General features: G+C 39.7%; 1 protein-coding gene across 5 annotated transcripts in view; it reads right to left on the bottom strand.

The window, feature by feature from the left end:
* Positions 1-7087: 7087 nt before the first annotated feature.
* Fer1 (48 related 1) overlaps positions 7088-19391 on the bottom strand; it is a 69575-nt gene continuing 57271 nt past the window's right edge. For 3 of the 5 annotated variants that reach the window (XM_070087408.1, XM_070087406.1, XM_070087407.1), the window contains exon 7: positions 14386-15598. In XM_070087408.1, the coding sequence (XP_069943509.1) occupies positions 15459-15598 (140 nt within the window). In that variant the 3' untranslated portion in view covers positions 14386-15458. Of the gene's footprint in view, positions 8174-14385; positions 15599-19391 lie in introns of those variants that run through there. The other 2 variants (XM_070087411.1, XM_070087409.1) reach the window with 2 other exon arrangements.

Raw genomic sequence — 19391 nt, 5'->3', positions numbered from 1 at the left:
ATTTTCATCGCCTTCCTGTCATGTCTAGGTATGTTCTGTGCTATGGATGGGGGTAGGATGGGGGGTGGAATTTGGTCCAGTCTTCGTAGGCCACTAGTTTTCCTGCAGTGTTCCAATTTTCTTTTGGTCTAGCACTACTTCCTCTATTGCTTCTGCTATTAATACTGTTACGACTACTACGACTACTACTACTACTACTACTACTACTACTACTACTACTACTACTACTACTACTACTACTACTACTACTACTACTACTACTACTGCTACTACTACTACGCCCCCTCGTTACATTACTCCCGTCCCGCAACAGTCTTGTAGTCGTATAAGAACATAAGAACATAAGAAAGGAGGAACACTGCAGGAGGCATGTTGGCCCATACTAGGTAGGTCCTTTACAATTCATCCCACTAACAAAACATTTGCCCAACCCAATTTTCAATGCCACCCAAGTCCCACTCAAATCCAACCCCTCCCACTCATGTACTTATCCAACCTAAATTTGAAACTACCCAAAGTCCCAGCCTCAATAACCCAACTAGGTAAACTGTTCCACTCATCAACTACCCTATTTCCAAACCAATACTTTCCTATGTCCTTTCTAAATCTAAACTTATCTAATTTAAATCCATTACTGCGGGTTCTCTCTTGGAGAGACATCCTCAAGACCTTATTAATATCCCCTTTATTAATACCTATCTTCCACTTATACACTTCGATCAGGTCTCCCCTCATTCTTCGTCTAACAAGTGAATGTAACTTAAGAGTCTTCAATCTTTCTTCATAAGTAAGATTTCTAATGCTATGTATTAGTTTAGTCATCCTACGCTGAATGTTTTCTAACGAATTTATGTCCATTCTGTAATATGGAGACCAGAACTGAGCTGCATAATCTAGGTGAGGCCTTACTAATGATGTATAAAGCTGCAGTATGACCTCTGGACTTCTGTTGCTTACACTTCTTGATATAAATCCCAGTAATCTATTTGCCTTATTACGTACGCTTAGGCATTGCTGTCTTGGTTTAAGGTTGCTGCTCACCATAACCCCCAAGTCCTTTTCGCAATCTGTATGGCTAAGTTCTACATCATTTAACTTATAAGTACTAGGGTTATGGGTACTCCCAAGCTTCAGAACCTTGCATTTATCTACATTGAACTGCATCTGCCACTTTTCTGACCAAGAATAGAGTTTGTTTAAATCCTCCTGAAGTTCCATAACATCTACGTTTGAATCAATTATCCTACCTATCTTTTTGTCATCGGCGAATTTGCTCATATCACTAGTAATTCCCTCATCAAGATCATTGATATATATTATAAACAACAACGGGCCCAAGACTGATCCCTGTGGAACGCCACTTGTTACAGATCCCCACTCGGATTTAACCCCATTTATGGACACTCTCTGCTTCCTGTCAGTGAGCCATGACTCGATCCACGAGAGCACTTTTCCCCCAATGCCATGAGCTGCCACTTTCTTTAACAGTCTATGGTGCGGAACTCTATCAGAAGCCTTACTAAAATCTAAGTAAATAATATCAAATTCTTTATCGTGGTCAACAGCCTCAAAAGCTTTACTGAAGAAAGTTAATAAATTAGTTAGACAAGACCGACCTCTTGTGAATCCATGCTGAGTATCATTAATCAAGCTATGCTTATCGAGATGGCTTCTTATAATCTCAGCTATAATTGACTCTAGTAATTTGCCTACAATTGAGGTCAGGCTTATTGGGCGGTAATTTGACGGTAACGACTTGTCCCCTGTTTTAAAAATAGGAATTACATTAGCCATCTTCCACATATCAGACACTACACCTGTTTGAAGAGATAAATTAAAAATATTAGTTAATGGTTCACAGAGTTCCATTTTGCATTCCTTAAGAACCCTTGAAAAAACCTCATCAGGACCCGGTGACTTATTTTGCTTCAGTCGGTCTATCTGCTTCACAACTATTACACTAGTGACTGTGATGTTACATAATTTATCTTCTTCTAGCCCACTATAAAAATTAATTACTGGAATATTGTTAGTGTCTTCCTGTGTAAAAACTGAGAGAAAATAATTATTAAAAATCGAACACATTTCAATCTCTTTGTCAGTAAGGTGCCCATAGTTATTTTTAAGGGGACCTATCTTATCTCTGACTTTTGTTCTATATACCTGGAAAAAACTTTTTGGGTTAGTTTTAGAATCCCTAGCAACTTTAATTTCATAGTCCCTTTTAGCTTTTCTTATCCCCTTTTTAATGTCCCTCTTAATGTCAATATACTGATTCATAAGATAACCCTCGCCTCTTCTGATACGCCTATAAATTCCTTTCTTATGCCCTAGTAGATATTTGAGCCTATTATTCATCCATTTTGGGTCATTTCTATTTGATCTAATTTCTTTATATGGGATAAACGTTCTTTGAGCAGCATGTATTGTGTTCAGAAAACTGTCATACTGATAGCTCTCTTCGTTACCCCAGTCAACAGATGATAAGTGTTCTCTAAGCCCATCGTAATCTGCTAAGCGAAAATCTGGGACTGTTACTGAGTTATCGCTACTATCATACTTCCATTTAATGCTAAATGTAATTGATTTGTGGTCGCTAGCACCCAGTTCCTCTGAAATTTCTAAATTATTAAGAAGGGATTCATTGTTTTGGCTCCATTCCCTTCGTGTTTCTGTGTGACTAGTTAATGGTAAAAGTCGTACTGAAAAGTCGTCATAAGATTATCTCCTATATGTGGGTTATTCGTGTGAATATACACTAAAATAAATGAACCTTTGAGTATATATACAGTAGGACTCCCGATATCCGCGGGGGACACGTTCCCAGGACCTGCCGTGGATACAGAAATCGTGCATAGTAGCAAACACTCTATATAAGTCCTATACATACCTATTATAAAGTTTAATTGATAAATTATTCCCAATAAGTAGAGAATTATCACTTTTTCATTAGTAGGAAGCACTTCACGGCTTGTCTTAGGCTCTGAAGAACTGCCACTTGTGCTTTGGGAATATGATCATGATAAATTAAGAAGTATTTATGGGCCACATTAAACAGTGGATACTGAAACAGTGGATACTGAAACAGTGGATACTGAAACAGTGGATACTGAAACAGTGGATACTGAAACAGTGGATACTGAAACAGTGGATACTGAAACAGTGGATACTGAAACAGTGGATACTGAAACAGTGGATACAGGGGTTCTACTGTATACTGAAACATGTACGCTTCTTTCTCTACAACAGCAACAACAACTACTGGTACTACTACTACTACTACTAGGTTAGGTTAGCTAAGGTTTGTCAGGAAACAGGACAAGTGTTTCCTGACACGGGTCTTAGTCATATGATGACCTGCTGTTGGATCTTTTAGTCAGATGACCGAGGCCTTCCGCTGGCTTACTGGTCCACCCCCTTTCAAAATTATGGTTATAGTTATAACCATTTAGCTTTAATAGTTTCAGTCTTCTATGTGCTGGTTAGTTGTGTATTGTATCAGTCACGGTATTATCCGATTTCATTCTTTCTGTGCATCTATCAGTGTGCATATGCAATGAGAGGTGTATATCTGTGTATATAATTTGAGATGTATATAAGATACCTTAATCCTATTATATTTTATTAAGTGTATAGGTGATTTGTAGTCTTACCATCTCTATTGTAGTAGATAGTTTTTAAACCCAACCTAACGTAATAATCTAAGTAAAAAGTGAGAAGCAATCACTCCTGTTACGAGCACAGAGACACCAGCTACAGTTGATTTTATTATTTGTGAAGCCTGTGTAGTGTTCCATCATCGAAATAATCGAGGGAACTGGATATGCTTTTAGTAAGTAAACAATGACAAAAGTCAACAATGTACTGATAGAGGATCCTCTCAATACGTTTCTCCCAAGGCTGGACCTTATCAAGAATTGCTCGATAAAGCCCTGCCTTGGGGAAAACATTGCATTAACAATATCTTCTGCTACTAGTGTCTTTATCTCAACTTCTAGTTTGTTATATATTTTGGTAATTTCTAAAACTTTTTTCCTCTTATAACGTTTGCTTTAACTTTTGTTCTTTTAATGAATTTCAGAGAGTCCGGTCATTATTCCTACTAATGCGCGATGGGGAACCATCCTTGTCAAGTCTTAGACTATATTGCTTCACATCTCATCTCATCTCCCCCTTGGGAAGGAGATACTGGTCACTGATGTGTTGCTTAAGAATGACGATGACTCCCCATAGTATCTAAAGGCAATGTTAATTTTAAGTGCCTTGATTAGGCTCTGTAACCCTTGATAAGCGAGCCCCAGACGGGGCCCTGGAACGCTGAACGTGTACAATGTGTCAGCACGTCGTTAGGTAAGGATGGAAAGAAAACGAGGAGAGAGACATACTGATAATATATTGCACATGAAACACTGTATTGCAAGTGGGGCAACATGGAGCACTGCATTGCACGTGGGGCAACATGACATTCTGTATTGAAATGATTTAACCAGTGCTGGAGCTGCTCTGTCTGGCCTCAACACTCGTCCTCCTCCCTGGGACATCCATCCTATTTCCTGGGACATCCATCCTACTCCCTGGGACATCCATCCTCCTCCCTGGGACATCCATCCTCCTCCCTGGGACACTCATCCTCCTCCCTGGGACATCCATCCTCCTCCCTGGGACATCCATCCTCCTCCCTGGGACATCCATCCTCCTTCCTGGGACATCCAACCTCCTCTCTCAGCTGTTGCTTGATGTCACTCAGCACATGTTGATCTCATTAGCCAGATGATGTTCAGACGATGTCACTACTCAGTTGAAGCGATGAAATCTATCATCACAAGTTGGGGAAATACGATGTCAGATAATAATTTGTGTTAAAACATCCTCCCGGCAGTCCAAAAATGCGGATGCTCACAGCAGCAATCTTGTAATTAATTCTCTTCGTTTCATATATTTTTCACTTCATTCCATGCTAATCTCACTAAATTTTCACGTGATATTTCCTAATATGATTATGCTACACGTCACTTCATCTTTCATCACTTAATATTACTGTACTTCTCCTCTTTCTCGCTCCAGTTCCTATTTCTTTTGTTTCTTTTTTTTCGGGGGGGAGGGGTGGAAGAGAGACTCGAGACCACCAAACACTAAATATTGAATCTCAAACATGAGAGTTTTCGGTTTTAAATTTAACTTGCATTTTGGACTTTTTTTTTCCTATATATCAGCAGCAATCCTGAGGTAAAGGCAGTTTTCTTTTCTTTTTATAACTTCATCTCAACACTGCTGAAGTTTGCTTGTGAGCTCATCAGTATTATGTATCTGGAGAATTAGTGAGCTCACTAATATATCTGGGAGCTCCTTCAATTTGAGCACCAATTTTGTCTCTGAAGAGTCACGTACAATAAGTGAGCTGAAGCGGTGAACCATATTATAGTGGATTACATGCTCATCAACGAAGATTATTTGAGTGCAAGTATTAGCTGATTGTCGCCCCACGAGAAACCACGAAGTCAAGTGTTTGATATGTTCCCCAACAGTACTTGTGCTGCCAAAGTTAATCTTTGGTAAAGTAAGCGTATAAAAGGAGTTGTGACTGGTGTGTCCTTGTAGTTGCAGAAGGGCATTAGTGGATCTCCAATCAAGTATGAAAAACACCGTCATATATATATACACACACACACACACTGGGACGTCAGGTAGCAAGTTCCATACACCGTTTCATAAGAAGGTACGATAAGTTACATGGGGAAAAGAAATAAAGTTTGACCATTTGTGAGCAATTGAGAGGCGGGGTCATGAGAGAATTCTGGACCCCTGCGACTACAGCTAAGTTAGTGTACAGCTTCACCTGCTTGACGATGCAGTAAGTACTCTCAACAACTTATACGATGAAAAATTTTTTAGATTCTCAATGAAACTGTCTCAGAAGACAGTTTTAGAAGCATTCGTAACAGCAAAACCTTCAACGTGAGACTTTAGTTCAAGGTGCGTAATACGTCATTTACAAAACACCACATTGCTTATCTAGTTTATCGAAATAACATAAAGTATAACTAACATGTAGTAACAGTCTTCAAGAAAAACAACTAAGAACTTTGAAGTCTTGTGGAACAACTAAGAACTTTGAAGTCTTGTGGGTTACAAAAAGTACTTGATCTATGCATATGGTGTCCATTTTACGCCACACCTGTCATCATTCTCACTAGTGCCACACCTGTCATCATTCTCACTAGTGCCACACCTGTCATCATTCTCACTAGTGCCACACCTGTCATCACTCTCACTAGTGCCACACCTGTGGTGACACACTGTTCCATTCATTTCCTGTTATTTTCACTTGTTACATCAGTGCCACTTTTATCAAGTGATTTGCAAGTAAGTGTTAAGTGGTCTCCAGTGCGCTGCAGAGTTCGGCAAATATTCACAGTGTTCACCATATGACAGTGCAATCACCTATCATTGACAATGTTCACAGAGTTCACAAACTTCACAATGTTGCGTTTACAGTCCTCACACTGTTATGTTCACATTGTTATGTTCACATTGTTATGTTCACAGTGTTATGTTCACATTGTTATGTTTACAGTGTTATGTTCACATTGTTATGTTCACATTGTTATGTTCACAGTGTTATGTTCACATTGTTATGCTCACATTGGTATGTTCACATTATGTTCATAGTGTTATGTTCACAGTGTTATGTTCACATTGTTATGTTCACAGTGTTATGTTCACATTGTTATGTTCACAGTGTTATGTTCACATTGTTATGTTCACAGTGTTATGTTCACATTGTTATGTTCACATTGTTATGTTCGCATTGTTATGTTCACATTATGTTCACATTGTTATGTTCACACTGTTATGTTCACATTGTTATGTTCACATTGTTATGTTCACAGTGTTATGTTCACATTATGTTCACATTGTTATGTTCACACTGTTATGTTCACATTGTTATGTTCGCATTGTTATGTTCACATTATGTTCACAGTGTTATGTTCACATTATGTTCACATTGTTATGTTCACACTGTTATGTTCATAGTGTTATGTTCACGTTGTTATGTTCACATTGTTATGTTCACATTGTTATGTTCGCATTGTTATGTTCACATTGTTATGTTCACAGTGTTATGTTCACATTGTTATGTTCACAGTGTTATGTTCACATTGTTATGTTCACATTGTTATGTTCGCATTGTTATGTTCACATTGTTATGTTCACAGTGTTATGTTCACATTGTTATGTTCACAGTGTCATGTTCACATTATGTTCACAGTGTTATGTTCACATTATGTTCACATTGTTATGTTCACACTGTTATGTTCACAGTGTTATGTTCACATTGTTATGTTCACAGTGTTATGTTCACATTGTTATGTTCACATTGTTATGTTCACATTGTTATGTTCACATTGTTATGTTCACATTGTTATGTTCACAGTGTTATGTTCACATTGTTATGTTCACAGTGTTATGTTCAGTGTTATTTTCATAGTGTTATTTTCACAGTGCTATGTTCACATTGTTATGTTCACAGTGTTATGTTCACAGTGTTATGTTCACATTGTTATGTTCACAGTGTTGTGTTCACAGTGTTATGTTCATAGTGTTATGTTCACAGTGTTATGTTCATATTGTTATGTTCATAGTGTTATGTTCACAGTGCTTAGCTCTCATTGTTCATAATGTTCACAGTATTCACAAAGTTGACAATGTTGACAGTATTCACTAATTTTTAAGTGTTCTCCACGAATTCGTAGTGTTCACAGAGCGTTCAATGAATATTTGTTGATGGTTTACTAAACGTTCACCACTTATTTAATGGATTGTTCACCACTCATTAGGAAAGATGTTCAAGATCTGTTCACCTCCAGTAAACTAGATGTTCTCAATTTTCTTCCCACCTTTTGTTCAACGTAGCTCACCGGTTCACCAAGTTTGTTTTAATCTTCTTGTTCACCTCTTGTTCAGCTGGTGTTCACGTGTTGCTCAGCGATAGTTCGTGGGGTATTCACCGAGTGTAAACAGCTTGTTCAGTGCCTGTTCAGCGGGTGTTCACATGATGTTCACTGCCGCTTCTGCTGTTCAGGGACCCAGGTCTTAGCCGTGACCTTCCCGTTGATGACGTGAGGTCGAACATGGGACCAGGTGAGGGAGTGAGGCACACTGTCTACACTCACTGTGAGGGAGAGTGAGGGAGGCTTAGTGGGAGGGAGATGTTTAGTTGGAGGGAGATGTTTAGTGGGAGGGAGATATTTAGTGGGAGGGAGGTTTTTAGTGGGAGGGAGATGTTTAATGTGAGGGGATGCTTAGTGGGAGGGAGATGTTTAGTGGAAGGGAGATGTTAAGTGGGGGAGATGCTTAGCAGGAGGGAGATGTTTAGTAGGAGGGAGATGCTTAGTGGGAGGGAGATGCTTAGCGGGAGGAGGATGCTTAGTGGGAGGGGGATGCTTAGTGGAAGGGGGATGCTTAGTATGAGCGAGATGCATAGTGGGAGGGAGATGCTTAGTGGGAGAGAGATGGTTAATGGGAGTTGGGAATGAGGGAGGCTAGTGAAATGGAGAGAGAGGAAAGCTTAGTGGAATGGAGAGAGAGGGAGAGAGAGAGGGAGGCTTAATTGGAGGGTGTATGAGGAAGGCTTAATGAGAGGGAGTGTGTGGGACACTTAGTGAGAGGGAGAGTGTGGGAGGCTTAGTGGGAGGGAGAGTATGGGAAGATTAGTGGGAGGGAGAGTGTGGGAAGATTATGAGGAGGGAGAGAGGAGGGTTAGTGCGAACAAAGAGAACTGCAAGTGGGAGGGAATGTTAGTGAATGGAGACTAACAAAGTTGGTAGAGAATGAATGAGAGATAGTGGGAGGGAGAGGGAGACTTAGTGAGAAGGGGGAAAGAAAGAAAGAGAGGGGCTTAGCGGGATGGAGTTTCAATGGGAAGGAAGGAAAGAAGGGAAGGTCAATGGGAATAAGATAGAGGGAGGTTTAGTGGGAGGGAAAGAGGGAGGCTTAGTGGGAGGAAGAATGAGGGAGACTAAGTGGGAGGATGAGAGAATGAGGTGTTGTGTGAGAGAAAAAAAAGGGAGTGTTAAAAGGAGGGAGAGGAAGACTGAGGGAAGAGTATGAGGAAGGAGAGAGTAGGAGGCTTAACTAGATGGAGAGAAAGGAAGGGAAGGTAAGGGAGAGAGAGGGAAAAGAAGGAACGTAAGGGAGACAGAGGGAAAGGAAGGGAAGGAGAGGGAAAGGGGGAGATGGGGAGGTCAGATCTGAAAATAAGATGAACCAACAAATTTTCTTAAACAAATGACTATAAGAAATGTAATTGTCAAGAAAATTGTTTCATTAATAAAAATAGAACTGATTACTTGCATAGTTTCAACACTATTACGAAAGGATTAATGATAACTGGAAGCTGTGTCGTTCATCACTCACTCTAGGTAGAATATTACTAATTACTGATAACTGGAAGCTGTGTCGTTCATCACTCACTCTAGGTAGAATATTACTAATTACTGATAACTGGAAGCTGTGTCGTTCATCACTCACTCTAGGTAGAATATTACTAATTACTGATAACCGGAAGCTGTGTCGTTCAGTACTCACTCTAGGTAGAATATTACTAATTACTGATAACTGGAAGCTGTGTCGTTCATCACTCACTCTAGGTAGAATATTACTAATTACTGATAACTGGAAGCTGTGTCGTTCATCACTCACTCTAGGTAGAATATTACTAATTACTGATAACTGGAAGCTGTGTCGTTCATCACTCACTCTAGGTAGAATATTACTAATTACTGATAACTGGAAGCTGTGTCGTTCATCACTCACTCTAGGTAGAATATTACTAATTACTGATAATTGGAAGCTGTGTCGTTCATCACTCACTCTAGGTAGAATATTACTAATTACTGATAACTGGAAGCTGTGTCGTTCATCACTCACTAGGTAGAATATTACTAATTACTGATAACTAGGTAGAATATTACTAATTACTGATAACTGGAAGCTGTGTCGTTCAGTACTCACTCTAGGTAGAATATTACTAATTACTGATAACTGGAAGCTGTGTCGTTCACCACTCACTCTAGGTAGAATATTACTAATTACTGATAACTGGAAGCTGTGTCGTTCATCACTCACTCTAGGTAGAATATTACTAATTACTGATAACTGGAAGCTGTGTCGTTCATCACTCACTCTAGGTAGAATATTACTAATTACTGATAACTGGAAGCTGTGTCGTTCACCACTCACTCTAGGTAGAATATTACTAATTACTGATAACTGGAAGCTGTGTCGTTCATCACTCACTCTAGGTAGAATATTACTAATTACTGATAACTGGAAGCTGTGTCGTTCATCACTCACTCTAGGTAGAATATTACTAATTACTGATAACTGGAAGCTGTGTCGTTCATCACTCACTCTAGGTAGAATATTACTAATTACTGATAACCGGAAGCTGTGTCGTTCAGTACTCACTCTAGGTAGAATATTACTAATTACTGATAACTGGAAGCTGTGTCGTTCATCACTCACTCTAGGTAGAATATTACTAATTACTGATAACTGGAAGCTGTGTCGTTCAGTACTCACTCTAGGTAGAATATTACTAATTACTGATAACTGGAAGCTGTGTCGTTCATCACTCTAGGTAGAATATTACTAATTACTGATAACTGGAAGCTGTGTCGTTCATCACTCTAGGTAGAATATTACTAATTACTGATAACTGGAAGCTGTGTCGTTCATCACTCACTCTAGGTAGAATATTACTAATTACTGATAACTGGAAGCTGTGTCGTTCAGTACTCACTCTAGGTAGAATATTACTAATTACTGATAACTGGAAGCTGTGTCGTTCACCACTCACTCTAGGTAGAATATTACTAATTACTGATAACTGGAAGCTGTGTCGTTCATCACTCACTCTAGGTAGAATATTACTAATTACTGATAACTGGAAGCTGTGTCGTTCATCACTCACTCTAGGTAGAATATTACTAATTACTGATAACTGGAAGCTGTGTCGTTCATCACTCACTCTAGGTAGAATATTACTAATTACTGATAACTGGAAGCTGTGTCGTTCATCACTCACTCTAGGTAGAATATTACTAATTACTGATAACTGGAAGCTGTGTCGTTCATCACTCACTCTAGGTAGAATATTACTAATTACTGATAACTGGAAGCTGTGTCGTTCATCACTCACTCTAGGTAGAATATTACTAATTACTGATAACTGGAAGCTGTGTCGTTCATCACTCACTCTAAGTAGAATATTACTAATTACTGATAACTGGAAGCTGTGTCGTTCATCACTCTAGGTAGAATATTACTAATTACTGATAACTGGAAGCTGTGTCGTTCATCACTCTAGGTAGAATATTACTAATTACTTATAACTGGAAGCTGTGTCGTTCATCACTCACTCTAGGTAGAATATTACTAATTACTGATAACTGGAAGCTGTGTCGTTCATCACTCACTCTAGGTAGAATATTACTAATTACTGATAACTGGAAGCTGTGTCGTTCAGTACTCACTCTAGGTAGAATATTACTAATTACTGATAACTGGAAGCTGTGTCGTTCATCACTCTAGGTAGAATATTACTAATTACTGATAACTGGAAGCTGTGTCGTTCATCACTCACTCTAGGTAGAATATTACTAATTACTGATAACCGGAAGCTGTGTCGTTCATCACTCACTCTAGGTAGAATATTACTAATTACTGATAACTGGAAGCTGTGTCGTTCATCACTCACTCTAGGTAGAATATTACTAATTACTGATAACCGGAAGCTGTGTCGTTCAGTACTCACTCTAGGTAGAATATTACTAATTACTGATAACTGGAAGCTGTGTCGTTCATCACTCACTCTAGGTAGAATATTACTAATTACTGATAACTGGAAGCTGTGTCGTTCATCACTCACTCTAGGTAGAATATTACTAATTACTGATAACTGGAAGCTGTGTCGTTCATCACTCACTCTAGGTAGAATATTACTAATTACTGATAACTGGAAGCTGTGTCGTTCATCACTCACTCTAGGTAGAATATTACTAATTACTGATAACTGGAAGCTGTGTCGTTCATCACTCTAGGTAGAATATTACTAATTACTGATAACTGGAAGCTGTGTCGTTCATCACTCACTCTAGGTAGAATATTACTAATTACTGATAACTGGAAGCTGTGTCGTTCATCACTCACTCTAGGTAGAATATTACTAGTTACTGATAACTGGAAGCTGTGTCGTTCATCACTCTAGGTAGAATATTACTAATTACTGATAACTGGAAGCTGTGTCGTTCATCACTCTAAGCATAATATTACTTATTGCTGATAACTTGCAGCCATTTCACCCAGCACTTACCACAAGCAGAACAGAAATAAAATAGGCATTTAAAAGTAATTTTTGGAAAGCTATTTCCTAAAGAGTCATCACTTTCGGCCTTCTGTTCCCTTCTTTTTGTAAATTTTTCATAAAGTTACAGCTAGATCTCACATACGTTATGGGCGCCTAGCCGACGCTAGGCGGTCAATCCCATATTTCGGGAAACAAGGATAATGATAAGTTATTTCATCAAATCCTGCCACATGCAGTGAACTTCGAAAGTGATTTAAAACGCTTAACAATTAGCATACTCTTCCCTCAGTCTTCTCCCTCCTAACACTTTCGCCATCATTTACTCCATCACTGTCTTGGTAGAGGTGTGCCGGTACTTCACTTCAAAACTGCAAATATACACTCTTCCTTCATAGTGCAGGCACTGTACTTCCCACCTCCAGAACTCAAGTCCAGCTAACCGGTTTGCCTTAATCCTTTCATAAATGTTACCTTGCTCACACTACAACAGCACGTCAACTCATATAAACCACTTGCCTCTACTAACTTCTATTTAACACGCGCACACACGCTTGCTGGATGTCTAAGCCCTTCGCACATTAAACCTCCTTTATCCCCTCCCTCCAGCCTTTCCTAGGATGACACCTACCGCGACTTCCTTCCCATACAGATTTATACGCCCTCCAAGTCACCCTATCTTGTTCTATCTTCTCTAAATGTGCGAACCACCTCAGCAACTCTTCTTCAACACTATGGATAAAACTTTTAGTAATCCAGCACCTCCTTCTAATTTCCAAGCTACGAATTCTTTGCCTTATATTCACACCGCACATTGCCCTCAGACACGACATCTCCACTAGCTCCATTCACCTCCTTGCTGCAACATTTCCGACTCATGCTTCACACCCATGTGAGAACGTTGGTACCACTATACTTTCACATACTCCCCTTTTTTCTCCACATCAATTCTATGGCTCACTTCGTTTTTCATAGAGACCCATCTGCTGACACGTCCACTCCCAAATATCTGAACACATTCACTTACTCCATACTCCCTCCCTCCACTCTGATATCCAATTTTCCATTACCTAATTTTTTTGTTGCCCTCATCACCTTGCTCTTTCCCATGTTCACTTTTAATTTCCTTCTTTTATATACGCTCCCAATTTCGTCCACCAGCCTTTGCAACTTCTCTTAAATCCCCATCTATAATTATATTAAACACTGCATACCCTAACTTGAGCCTCGCTATCTTCGTAAGACCTCTTAACTGCTTTCAGTAACCTACCACCTATATCAGACACTTGCAACATCTGCCACATTGCTCCCCTATCCGCCCTACCATATACCCTTTCCAAATCCATAATTGCAACAAAAATCTTCTTTACCCTTATCTAAATACTGTTAACTTAAATGCATCGCTGTCAACACTTGGTTCACACATCTACTCTTCCTAAAGCCTCCTTGTTCATCTGCGATCCTGCTCTCCATCTTTCTTTTAATTCTTTCAATAATAACTCTGCCATACACCTTACCAGGTATACTCAACAGGCTTATTCTCCTATAATCCTATAATTTTTACGCTCTCTTTACTTCCCTTTTCCTTTACACAAAAGAACTATGCATCCTCTCTGCCAATTCCTAGGTACCTTCCCCTCTTTCATACATTTATTAAATAAAAGCACCAACCGCTCCTGGACTTTACCTGGAGACTATATCCCCACTTGTTTTTAATATTACTGTCTTGAGTCATCATTCCTAGCTTCTTTACCCTCTTTCATTCTACCCTTTTCATTTTAAGCATCCCGCCTGACTGCCACGGAGGTAGGGTGACCCTACCTGATTGAGTGACACTTTCTGTGTCACTCAGTCACAATTTTACCAGAAGGATGCAGACATCACAGTTCAGATAATCCTCCATATAGCAACATTCTTTCCTCTCCTTCAGAGTACAGTAGTGTGCATATTAATTGGGACAGTGATGAAGTAAGACAATTATCTGGAAAATTATTGTTTATCTGAAAAATACACGGCAATGATGTGACAGATAATTGATTTAATAAGAGTTATGACTACCCTTTGCTTTCATAATCATTGCTACACGCTTTGGCATAGAATCGACCTATGTTGAACACATCTTGGGAAGTTCTTCCTTGTGGTACCAGGTCCTAATAACAGCAGCAATTACCTTCTCAACAGCTGAACAGTCCTGTTTCGCGATTCTGCGTTTGGTTATTGCCATAGATTCTCAATTGGGTTGAGGCCAGGAGAGTTTCCAGACCAATTTACAACGCTTACCTCACTCTCTTCAAAGAATGTCAGCATTTTTCCGGAAGTGTGGCATGGAGCAAGATCCTGCTGGAAAATGCCATCTCCATCCGAAAAATCTGTTCACAGTGGGAAGTAAATGAGTTGCCAGGATTGCCTTGTATTTGTCACTGTTCATCGTTCCCTCAACAATAACAAGCCGTCTAAGGCCCTGCGCAGTCAAACTACCCCAAAACATCTTAGGTGGGTGTTTTGGCGTTTTTTAAATGTTTTCACTCTGAAGAAGTTCGCTTTGGCTCCGTCTTATTACCACTGATCCGTACACATGCGCCGCATTTGAAAATATAACTTTTCTCCATTCATCTATCACCCATTCCTTATGATCGAGTGCCCATTTCAGCAGTTTTTTTATAGCAACAGTCAATAATTGTTTCTTTACCGGCTTTCTGGCAGTTCTGCCAACTTCAAGGAGCCTTCGTCGAACAGTTGAAGAATCAACATTTACGCCAGCTGAAGCCAAATCTCTCTGTAGATCTTTGCTGGTTTTCTTGGGATCCTTCACACTATTTCTTATGATAACTTTGTCATCGTGAGGTGTCGTCTTGCGTTTTTCTACACATCTTCCTCGACGCAGAACTCCACTATCACCAGTGTCGTCATCTCTCTTCAGAATCCGACCAACAGTTGCCTTTGCTAGGCTCAAATTTTTGACGATCTGTCTGGTACTCAAATCAGTATATTTTCTAAGAGCTACAATATTTGCATGCTTCCTATGTGTAACTTCCATCATGAATTTCAACAGTAATCATGAATTGAATGGGAGAATTTGGCAAAACCATATTCACTCATGGAGCATGCTACCAGGAATAGCCTTACATAACAACAGCTGTTGTAGCACTGACGAGAGTTGCAGGGTAATGTCAAAGCTGGTTGGGTGCCAAAAGTCGATAGCAAACTCTTCTGTAAAGAAAAGAACCCAAACTACATTAAGCCGGAGACTCAGACATGAATAATCACAAAATTTACTCCTGCCCCAATTAATTTGATCACTACTGTATAGTCACTGTACTTTTCACATCCAGGGCTCATGTATGGCTAAAAGGTTTCTCTGAATCCTCTCGTAAGCGTTATCTTGCTCACACTCTAACAGCACGTCAAATCATAGAAACCATTTGCCTTCACTCACTCGTATTTAATACACTCACAAGCATGTTAGATATCGAAGCCCCTAGCACTCGAAACCTCCTTACTCATTCCCACCAACCTTTCCTTGGATGGCTCCTACCCCTCCTTCCCTCTTCCCCAGATTTATACGTCCTCATACTCACCCTATTTTTCTCCGTTTAGTAATGATAGTAGAATTACCAACAAAATGTTAGGTAAATGGACACAGATCCAATTAATGTGACATTTTATTGTGGCAACATTTTGCATCTGTCTTCAATTACCTAATATTTTTGTTTCCATCTTCTAAATGTCCAAACCTTCTCAAGAACCCCTCCTCACCCCTCTGACTAATACTCTACTTTTGGTGATTCCTCACCTCCTTCTAATCTCTAAACTCCGAATTCTCTCTGCATAATATGCACACCATACATTGCTCTCAAACACGACATCTCTTCTGCTCCCTAACCTCGTTAGGTATTCCAGAGTAACTGTTACTTATAAATACATGATGGGTCCTATAGCCCCATAACAACTATATATGCATTTTATCGCTCTAGGGAGCTTAATGTCAAAGTGGGTATAAGTGGCCAGGCAGGATGCCATACCTCCCACATGACTTTCTACAAATAAATACTTTTCACCTCTCACCCTACATTAGGACCATTATGACTACAAATATTTTAAGCCTACCCCACACAATCGAGCTTGATGTTGGTGAGGGCTGGTGAGGCTGCTCCTACATCTTGCCGTCCCCTGGGCCTATCCGAACTCCAGTGATGGCCAAGTTGGCAAGTACTGCTGCAACAACATGCAAGGAACCTATAGTGACATAAAAACTGACGGTGACGACAACGAAATGGACTAAATATGACAAAAGAGGGACTGGCATTCAAGTACCAGACCTGCTGTTGCCAGACGTGAACCAGACATGAGACGTTTTCCACTACAGTGAAATAACTGACCTACAAATCAACTGCACCAGTGTTTAACGGGAAGACAACATGGCAGAAAACCTGATCAACTAAATCTCCAAGGAAATGACAGGTCTGTAGGACTTTTTTCGTCAGTGCCAAACGAGGGAAAGATTTGAGCCTTTAAACATGGCTGACCGGCATTCAAACAGCCGCTACTGCCAGACGTACAACTAGCGAAGTGAAATTCTCATCTTTACTGACGTTCATCTGTTGACAGTAGCATCATATCTGTACCACCATCATATCACCTGTACCAGTGCTAACGAGAGGGAAACACAGGAGACATCGTCAAATCAACAGTATAAAACTCCAAGGTATAGGACGGTTATCCCTCAGTGACAGTCTTGGGAAAGAAGTGAATAGTTAAATAGTCAAGGTTAATGTTTTAGTAGCTGACCTATATTCAGCTGACCAGTGTACAGTGAGAGAATCATAGCAGAAAAAGCCAAATATATCTATAAACTCAAGGAAAGTCAGGTGGTGTTACTCCCCTCAGTGTTTTAAAAATGGTTGAGTCAGCAAAACAGGTCAGGAGACAACAACACGACACAACCCCCGATAAATGGAATTGAGGGGGATTTGGAAGGATAAAACCATGGATTAAACCTTTCTGGTCTACCAGAATGGAAAGGAGTTAGAAGTTAATTGGTGAAGCCAGACTGTGAAGTGAGGTGGGTAGGGGAGGGTGAATAAGGGGTTAAATGTAAGGGTGTTGTGAAGTTAAGGGAAAAGTGAGCAGTGAAGATGGTTTCTGAAGAGGAAATTTTACTAGTAATGCAGTGGTGATTGCTAAAGCAGATACTAAGTGTACTAGGGACTGGAAAAGAGAAATAAATATTATTGTATATGAGTAAAAGAGCGAAGAGTGAAAATGGCAGGCATTAGGGGGGTACAAGCTGGCATAATTATATTTATATTTCTTCTTCAATTCCATGAAGAAAGAAATCAGTCATGGGGGTTGGAAAAGGTGAATGGAGTAACAGCGCCCTGGACAGTAAAAGCCCAACAGTTGCCATCCTACCAGAAAAGTAAACCTCACTATCGCCGCAAGGTATGGCAACACCGCATACCTAAACAGAAACAGTGGCACACAGCTCTTATTGTAGCGCTCTTAAGTGGTGATATCCAAATTAATCCAGGACCTCAAACTATTGTGCAGAGGCAAAACAGACAGATAAATGACGGCAATAATGACGGTCTAGTAGCTAGGAATGATAACCTTAACTCCATATGTAATGCATACATAGGTCAGTGTGAGACAATACAGCCATTATTATCTCAAACACTACCAAACAGGTGCATACACTGTACTAAAGTACGCATGAAAAACAGAAAAGGCACCTTATGTAAAATGTGTAAGGGGTGGGTGCATGATGGATGTATGTACAATTATAGCAACGGTGCCAGAATTCATTTTGTGTGTAACAAATGCACTTTGGCACAGTTACCCTTTAGCAGTGATGACATTGATTTACCAAATTTTAATACAAATGACCCATTACCATATATTGATGATTATGATTGTTTTATGAAAACAGGCCTTCACTTTATTCATGTCAATGCAAGATCACTTCTTCCTAAATTGGCAGAGATTAGGATTCTAGCTAACAAAATTAGGGCGGCAGTTATAACCATCTCTGAATCTTGGTTGGATGATACGGTGACTGACGACGAGGTCAAAATAGATGGTTACAATATAAAACGCTTAGATAGGAACAGAAAGGGTGGTGGAGTATGTGCCTACATTAGAAATGACTTAGCTTACAACCCAAGACCTGATTTAAATAACAATAAACTGGAGATTCTATGGTTTGAAGTGCTGCTTCCTAAGACCAAACCCATCTTAGTAGGAACTAGTTACCGCCCTCCTACCCAGGACCAGTTCTTAGAAGACTTTTCCAGAGTCTTGTCCGGAGTTGAAAACAATTGCGAGACAATAATACTGGGCGACTTCAATATCTGTTTTCAGCAGCAAAATAACGGGCTATGCAAAAGGTATAAGCAAATTCTAGGATTAAATAGTTACACTCAACTTATTAATACTCCAACCCGGATCACACAGTTCTCAGCCACCCTAATTGACCACATACTTTGTAACCGCTCTGAGAACATTAGTCAGTCAGGCGTCATTACCACAGGTCTTAGTGATCATTTCATCATTTACTGCACCAGGAAAATAACTAGGGATAGGATAGGCCTACACAGGACAATAAAAATGAGGTCAACTAGAAACTACAGTAAAGAAACACTGGTAAATAGGCTACACAATTGTGACTGGACAGAGATAACAAGTTGCACGGACGTAAACGATGCCTGGGAAAAATTCAAAACAATGTTCACTACCATCCTTGATAATATTGCACCAGTTAAAGAGGTTAGGATTAAACGAAGAACTGAACCCTGGATGAATACTGAGATATTAGATAATATGAAATTCAGAGACCAGCTGCTAAAAAGATTTAAAGCAAACAGACAGGATATTGCAGCACTAAATGAATTCCAAAGGGTGAGGAACAGAGTACAGAGACTTATAAAAGGAGCAAAGGCAAAGCACTACTGCTCAAAAATTGAAGAGTATAAGCATAACCCCAGAAAGCTCTGGCAACAACTAAAACAGTTGGGGTATAGCCATA

This window comes from Cherax quadricarinatus, chromosome 21 (genome assembly GCF_038502225.1).
Source record: "Cherax quadricarinatus isolate ZL_2023a chromosome 21, ASM3850222v1, whole genome shotgun sequence".
Lineage (NCBI taxonomy): Eukaryota > Metazoa > Arthropoda > Malacostraca > Decapoda > Parastacidae > Cherax > Cherax quadricarinatus.
The sequence above is the reverse complement of the archived record's forward strand: the minus strand, read 5'-3'. Positions and strand labels throughout refer to the sequence as shown.